This window comes from Physella acuta, unplaced genomic scaffold (assembly GCF_028476545.2).
Source record: "Physella acuta isolate Inbredline_101_S28 unplaced genomic scaffold, ASM2847654v3 ptg000252l, whole genome shotgun sequence".
Taxonomy (NCBI): Eukaryota; Metazoa; Mollusca; class Gastropoda; family Physidae; genus Physella; species Physella acuta.
In genome coordinates, this window is record NW_026731771.1 from 62,778 (window position 1) to 71,733 (window position 8,956).

The 8,956-nt window shown below is 29.2% G+C and overlaps 1 protein-coding gene across 1 annotated transcript; it reads left to right on the forward strand.

Moving 5' to 3' along the window:
- Positions 1-38: 38 nt before the first annotated feature.
- LOC131938619 (coiled-coil domain-containing protein 153) lies at positions 39-3,070 on the forward strand. The gene is made up of 6 exons (XM_059296723.1): positions 39-193; positions 1,032-1,103; positions 1,262-1,381; positions 1,643-1,735; positions 1,964-2,094; positions 2,759-3,070. The coding sequence occupies exons 1-6, from the start codon at positions 133-135 to the stop codon at positions 2,885-2,887; spliced, it is 606 nt and encodes a 201-aa protein (XP_059152706.1). The 5' UTR covers positions 39-132; the 3' UTR covers positions 2,888-3,070.
- The last annotated feature ends 5,886 nt before the right edge of the window (positions 3,071-8,956 follow it).

Consider the following 8,956-nt stretch of genomic DNA (forward strand, 5'->3'; position numbering starts at 1 on the left):
CGAGTGGTAGATTTTGTTGATCAGGCTTACAAATAGATCTACATTCATTTTAGAATCTATTATTTGAGAGAGAAATTTTATAGATCTAGATGTCTATATATTAGCTCTAGATCTATATATTAAAAAATAAAAATGCCCCCAAAAAAGAAAAAGGGAAAGGGGAAAGGAAAGAAGAAAGGAAAAAAGAAGGATGGTAATATTAGTAATAACTAATAATTTTATTTTATTTTTAAACCACATGAAATTTATAAAATTTACTAATAATTAGATTATTTAGATATTTAGACCTACTTAATTATTAAATATTAAATTAATGAAATAGCAAAATATTAGGCCTACTAATTATTATTATTATCATTATTATAAACTTATCAAATAAAATAATTAATATTTTGGTTAATATGCATATTAAGGGCTAATAAACTTAATTATATTTCCATTAATGACGTTACGCTTTTTCAAATGATTTTTACCTCCCCCTTCCCTCCATCACACATCGTCATAAAAAGCCAGAGCCCCCTTAAAATGACATCACATCTCGGCCTACAACCCCCCCCCCCCCCCCCCCCCCCCTCAAAACCGCAATTGAATTTTTCTTGAAATACAATATTTTTCCAAAATCTTGTCTGAACTGTGTCACAACATAGAGTATTTCAATCAATTCCTATTATGATTTATTAAAACAGTTTTTTTAAAACGTGAAATAATGGCTGAAATTTGTTTTCTAACATTGCTTTTTTTAATGCAAAAGTGTGATGTTACACCATCTGAAACCTCCCCCTCATCACACACTGTCACAAAATTACGGACCCCTCCTCCCCCTACAAGTGTGACATCATTTATGTATGACCCCTCATCTTGAATTGAGATTTGAAGAATAAGATTATTAGATCAAGAAGACATGAACAGAAAAAGCAAAAATATTGTTGCTCTAAAAATAATTTAAGAATTATGTGTTTAATTTTGTTAGATTTAAATACATGGGTAGAGTTTATTTGGTCATTTCATATTTCTTTTTTTTTAAATAACAGATGCTCAACTGGAACTGGAAGACACCTATAAACGCACACTGGATGAAATCGCAGCACTTAAAGATCACCTAGGTTTATTTTTCAGCGTTCAGTATTAAATTAACTTGAAGTAGTAAAACTCATCAAAAAATAAGTTACTCAAACATAAATTAATAAAATATAAGTTATTTTTTTAAACTTTGAATGTAATAATCAACATAGTTATATAGAATTTATTATATTTTTAACAGCCATTCGCAGAGAATTCACTAGACGTGCAAAGTCAGATAGTGCTGAAATGGCAAGGAAAATGGAAGGAGCAGAAAAAATACTTGAGGAACAAAGAGTTGACCAGAAAGCTATTACTGCTGGTAGGAATTATATCGCTAATTTCTAAACAGATTTTCAAACTGCTTATTTATTGGCTGGGTACCAAAACAAGCAAATATTATTTGAAAAATACAGATGAGATGAGTAAAACTTTATGTAATTAACATCTCAACCTATTAAATGAATGCAATCAAGTAGACCTTGCTGTAGTGTAAAATTTCATTGAAGAAACAACGCAATTTTAAAAATGTAATTGATGTTATTGGAAGAATTATATGTAAAATAAAGTGTTTTTTAAACAGATTTGACCAGACAGTATAAAACAATGCAGACTGAAATGGGACTGAGAATACATCAACTTGAGACAGAACTAGGGCGCACCAGAGCTCAGTTAAGTAAGATGCAATTGTATATCAATTCTATTTCCTTTTATTAGGACTGGTGGCTTTACCTTAACACAAACTTGGCTTAGGTTTAAATTTATAACTATGGTTTGGGTTATTTTATTTTTACGAATACTAGAAATACTATATAGATTTGCTGAATGTTTTACAATCTAGTATTCCTTTTTGTTGCTTTTTTTGCAACACCAATGTGCAATGCAATTTTATTGGCTTTTCAAGGTTCGACTGAAGCGGAACTGAAAAAAAGCTATGAAGATAGCAAGAAATGGATTGATGAGCGTGATGCTATTATTGTAGATTTAAAACTTAAAATTGATTCTATGGAAAAAGCTTATGAAAATGTGCTTAAGGTATGTATTATTTAATATCAAAATCTTTATGTGTAAAGAATCATTATCACATCCCTGCCCTTCATCTCTGCAGAGGTATGTGCCTCCAACCAAAGATCTCCAGAGTTCTCGTGCCATTTTCTCAACCTAACTTAAAGTGATGACCATTTTTGTAGTTTCTGCTTCAAGGTCTCATCGTTAGGTGTTTCTTGGTTGAACTCTTTTGTGTTTTCCTTGAGGGTTCCACCTCATAGCTGCCTGGTGATATTAGTTTGCAGTCTGCCCTACCCAACTCCATATTCTTTAAAGTTTTCCTGTCATTTCTCATAGATAAATGTGTAAAGTATGAATCTACATTTTACCACTTAATTGCAAAAATAAAGTAAGTAAAGTTTCTTTTTCAACCTGACGGTCACGTGTTTCAGTGACTTCGGTGTACAAAGGGATAGTGTGCCAGCCGCCTTTACTTTCTCTAGCAGGAGTTAGGTACCCATCAGAGCTGGATGGACTAGAGTACTGACTTGAACCCAGATTTGAACTTTGAGTTTTGGGTTAGCAGCCTAGCGCTATACTACTAATAAAAGAATTATAGATTTTTATGAGCAAATGACCAGAAACTTTTTAGAAAATGTCATTGTCAAAATCATAATTTTATTTTTTCTGTTTTTTTTGCATTTAATTTTAGGAAGCATTTGATAACTTGGTAACTAAGCTAGATGCTGCTAGATTAAAATGGGATGGACATTCTTCTTTAATACAAGCTAAAAACAAGCAAACATTATTGGAATTTGGATTGAATCCTCTGGAATTTTGAAGTTTTCTTTTTGCTTTACTAGTCTTTTTAAAATGAAATAAAAATGTTTTAAAATAATTACGTTGGTATTTTATTTGAGAAGCTAATATAAGGAAGAACAACTAAGAACAAACTTGTCTGTTGTATGTGAATCTCATTGCTTGTAGGATGAGTTGTAAATAATAAAATCTTTATGTTTTACCATATTGATTTTGTGCCATTGTTATTGACTGTTATTAAACTCAAGCTGAACATCTTATATACACTCTCATTCAATGTACTAAACGGAAATCTTACTCATAATTTCATTCAAGATTTTTCTCAGAAAAATACAGACTCATTCAACCTACAAAACAAAAAAAAAACTCAATTTAATTCAAGATTTTATTGTCTTCAAGTACTTTAAAAATTTTCATCTCCTGGACAAACAATGAAGATAATTTTTTTTACTAACAAAACACAATACATTGCTTAATTTATCAGGCATTATTTATAAGTATATATATAAATATATTGTCAATACAATTCTAATTTGCAGAATTAAGCAACAATTATAAAAACCTGGCATTCATACGCAAATATAAATTGAAATCAATTTTGAAGTTAATATACAATAAACTAAAACAAAAAATTATTTTAAAAATTGTGAGCAAAATACAGTGAAAGCAAAAATAAAAATGGAATTAAAAGCACTGGTTTTTGTTTTTAAAATTGTTTCCTAGTCATTTGCTGGAATGATTAACCATTGCAAAAGGAGTAAAAATGGTTTGATCTTGAAGACTTGGTCCAAAATTTTAAAATGTAAAAATACTGACACATGTTATTAGAAATCTCATTAACTATTTCAAATTAATTTTATTTTTCATGCTTGCTGAAAAATGCTGGTGGAATAACAAATATGATGCATTTAAATATGCCAAGTTACTTCTTTTAGGAATAAAATAGCCATGTATTTAGTATTTTACATCAAGTAGAACTCTGTTATTTAATTACCTTTAAATAAGAAGATAATACCCACAGTTTAATGCTTACATTTCCCCTGTAATGATAACAAATGATCATGAACATAGTTAAGATTGATGAAACCATTTAAAATGAGGAACACTTGATCTCAGTTTTATATTATGATTTTCATTTCAGCTTTCTAACACATGGTTACTTACTTAACCTCACATGTTTGTTTTTTCTATATTAACGTTAGTAGAAGACTTGTTTGGCAAATACAAATCAAGGCAAATAAGCATCAATGCATTATTAATATGTAAGGAGCATGTACAAAATTTGAGCAAAATGAATAGGATAAAATATAAATAAAATGTTAAAATAAAAAGTTGTCTTTTAATTTATGAGTCTCATTTAATAGGCAGAGTGTGGGTAAGTCTATTTTAGACATTAAATACACTACAATCATTTAATGAAAACAAAATTTAAATCAGGCATTATCAAACCTAATTTTTTACCATCAGCAAAATTGAAACCAATAAACTTTAAGAACATACTCAAATAAAAGCCAGACATCTTTTGCTTAGAAATGGCTCTACACAATGGATTAATTCAAAAGGTTGAAAACCAAATATATTTTTAAACGTTCTTGATCTTACTCTTAGCTTTCCAACAACATAGCATTTAACTAAATATCAGGAAGTAAGACAAAGGAATTTGAAAAAAAAAAATTAGCAAGCCAATGCCCTTTTATAAATCATTAACAATTTAAAAAATCTTTTCTAAGGATAAATATAAGCAGGTTGATTCCCAAATGAGTAAAAAAAAATGCAAAAGTTAACAGCGCCTTATGTTAATTAAAATGTTGGAAGCCTCCCAAAAACCAAGACCAAGTCACAATTATTTTAGCAAAAATGAAAGACCAAAACATTTAAATAAATTAGAGCATTACACATGTGCAAGTAATTAGCATACTCAATTTTGATTAAATTCTCAGCATTTTCACATGCAATTTTAAATTTAAAACTTAACTGAAATTTGGCAGTTAATAAAATCTAGACCAGGGTTTCCTATTTGGTGCAATTGGTTCTCCCATTAACTGAATGCAAATATAAATGTAACTATTTAGGTCATATCCTAAGAACAACCAAGTTTTTAAAAATTCAAATTCCAAGATAATGTTACATAACATTTTGTTTTTGTATTAGATTGTTTTAAATTAGACCTAAGATTGAAATATCACTAGAGCTGGTTTTTTCTTGATTGGTCAATATATCTTAAGTTCCTAAAAATGTCGTAAGTACAACCGACATAGCACACATACGTAAGTTTTATTGTATTGCTATTGCCGTAAGAAGGCTTGCTTCCACCCCTCTACACACTACGATTGTGTAACTAACAATGCCGGACAAACTGGGTGATAAATAAACCACTTCAGTCTTAAGATTATCATGGTGAGCACTGTTGTAGTTCTGACAAAGTTACAGTATTTCTTGTTCTTTGATGGCACATATCTAACATCTAAGCACCTGGACATGACTGCACCAAAATGAAAATATTTTAGGAAACCACCACTCTAGATTTTAATTAAACCGCTTTAGAAACTGTAATTAAATTGACATCTTTTTTAAATATAAAAAAAAATGGAACAAAAAAAATACCCTGATAAAAACTGTAAAATTTCTAGACTAACCCTGATTAAATTAGAGTAAAGTGTGTTAATTTCTAAATCAACTCTACTATGCCAAAGCAGTTATACTATTAATTGTAGTGAATACATTGTATAAACAATTCTAATACCTTGATATTATCTACCCACAAATCATTTTAAGGCAATGAGAGAAACCATGAACTACTAGCCCTAATTTCAAAAATATATTGTGGCATATAGTAGCATAGATGGGGGGGGGGGGGGGGGGGGGGAAGAAAGTCAGACCCCCCCCCCCCCCCCCCCCCCCCGCAATCACCTAAATAACACTGATCTCATGTTAAGTCTCAGCTTAAGGAGATATGGCTCACATGCAGCTTTCAATGCCAATAGTTTCAAAATTGTGTGTAATAAAACAAGTTTTTACATTCTCAAAATCAATATGGAATATGTATATATGTGAAAACAAAATTTTAAACACCCCCCTTCCATAACAAAAAAAAAAGAAAACAATGAAAAGAGAATCTGACAGTCACACAATCAGAAATAATTTGGTACTGACAAACCAATTGGTGGAACAGCCAGCATACAAATGCTATGGCAAAATGATAACAAAAAAGCGTCTAACAAGTTTTTTTTTTTTAAATCACAACTTCTTTACATTTAAAAATGAACAATAGCGTAGCTTGTTGACACAAAATAAAGATGATGAAGTTTTAAAAAATAAAAATATTTTATAAATATGCACCTCTTTTAACAAATTTTTGTCCGGTATTAATTTATTTTAAGTTAACAGTACGGCAGAGCCAAGCAATTAAATGTACATTTTAAAAAATTTGAATCTGTGTTTAAAAATTTCGTGGAGAAAATTAATAATTATTTGTTAATAAAAATAAATAAACCAGTAAAATTATCTTGACCACATGAAAAAGGAAGCAGAACATAATCTAGACTCAGTAATTAAGTAAAAATAACTACAAGATTCAAGGTTTAAAACTAATAGCAACTTTTTTTTTTGAAAAACAAAATTGTATTGCAATTTGCTGCACTCTTCTTGCATAAAGATATGTTAGTTTCTCATCCTTCACAACCAAACTCTCCAACACATATTTCACATTTGTATCATCAAATCTTTTATGGTATTGTATTTACATTTTACACAAACCAACATTATAAAGTAAAATTTTTTAAAAGAAATGCTGAATACACCATCACTACAATCAGGCACAAAAAGATAATTTATGTAACAATAAAAATAAATGTTGGGGGGGGGGGGGGGGGGGGGGTTGGGGGGGGGGGGAAACTGACCTATGACCATATATGCAGAATCTTATTTACAAAATCACTATTACCTGATGAATATGCATGCTATTACAGTTAAAATGAAATAATTTACTACATGGAAACTATTCGTTTAAGTCTTAATTTAAAGATACCTGATTTGGGACTAAACTTCTGGTTGTGTAATGGTACTTAGCATTAACTATTCATTAAATATTAAATGGTTAAATATAAGGTAAGCTCTTAAGGGTGTACACATTTGATATTCTGTTAAAAGATTGCACTTTGAATTATTTATAAATTTTTGACTTGTAATGCAAAAAACTGTACACTAAATTATGTAGATTGGGGTGTAAGGAATTTTTAATTGAATGTATTGTAGCTAAGGTTTAACTGACAACCCAACAATAAAGACACAAGATTTTTTTATATAAAAGTGTGATCAAATGCATTTAGCCTCAGATATATGTCCTTTCTTTGGCAAGTTTTACATAAAATATTACAAGATAAAAAAATTATTTTAACCGCAAAGAAAGGATTTAACACATTTTGCACAAAACATTTGTGGTTATTTATGCTTTTTACTACAAACCAAGTATGAATAGCAGAACCACCAATGTTGATGCTGTAAGTTTTACCAAACTCATAATCAAATTGTTAACAGAAAAAAAAACACAGTGATCTTCATGTACATTATAGGATAGGGCCAGTTTAGAGTTTGTTAAATTTTACATCCTCAGAGTATGGGTCAAACTGAATTACTTGTATGCAACCACAAGGTGTGGATCCACTTTATTAAAGTTTTTTTTAAACAAAACTGTATGAACCATATTTAAACTGTAGCCTATTATCAGATATCCATTTTTAGTAAAACTACAGCTCACTTGAGCTTCAAAACATGTAAACTTTGTACTTTTGAACATTAAAAACTAAGATAAACTAAAAGTGAGCCAGGACTGGTATGGTAATTTACAACCTATTTTTAATACGAAGAGGCACTTTTTTACAGGAATTCAAATCTAAATATAATAGCAGTTAATCTTGTATGTATTTCTAGCATGATGTACCTAATGAGCATTTTTCTAATAAACATTTATATACCACTTGCAAAATGTTGCGCTATAATTAATAAAATTTTAATGTCAATTATTTATGGAATGAAATGTAAAAAAATCTATAACTAAAAACAGCTATTTGTCTAAAAAAAAGTTTACTTTAACAGTCTTAGATAAATAATTGTAGAAACTTCACTACTCATCTAAAATGTCTGAAAAGATTATTTAATGCGGGTTTAAAACAGGAAATTGTTAATAACTTTAATATCTAACAACGTTACCCTGCTGATTTCTACAAAGGTAACCTTTTCAAGTTTGATACTAAATTATTTAAAATGACAGGTATTAGTCAAAGGTAAGGAAGAGTAAAGGGGTGTATTTGTATCTTAGAAAAAACTAGCTATAAGCTGAAATGTTTTGGTGTACAAGTAATAAACATACCAAAACAGACAATTTTGAAAATGTATATATAGGCCCTATGTATCTGATCTAGAGAAAATATAAATAGTTAGAACCTACATCATAAAACATCCCTCAGCCATGAGCAAACCAAAATTTGAAAGAGAACATAAACAACTAATCTTTATGTACAAGGAGATAATACTTATTTAAAACAAAAACATTCAAATAAAATAAAAATCACAGAGTATCCTGTTCTAACACAATCTCTTTTTATAAAATTAAGATTAAAAAATGTATGAAAAAATAATTTTACTCAAGAAAATGAAACCAAGGATCTTACTACTCATATCACCATAATATATGAAACATTAAGTCAAAACGACATTGCAAAAATATCTTTTTGGAAATGGAATGATTATCCCATTAAAGAGGAGGGTGAATTCCTTTTTCCTTTAAAATTGTCTGGAATGAATATAACTATTCTGTAAATATGGTAACACATAAATATAAAGGAAAAAACATTAGTTCAACAAAAACTGGCAATTTAAACAGAACATTAAAAATATCACAAACAAAATTTGAGATCAACACCATAGTGAATCCCCCATCAAATCTATCTGCATTGTGAAGCCTAATGAATGTTTAGTGTCAGTTGATTAATTAAACAGTGAAGGTGGCAGATTTTTAATAAACATATGTATATATATATATATATATATATATATATATATATATATATATATATATATATATATATATATA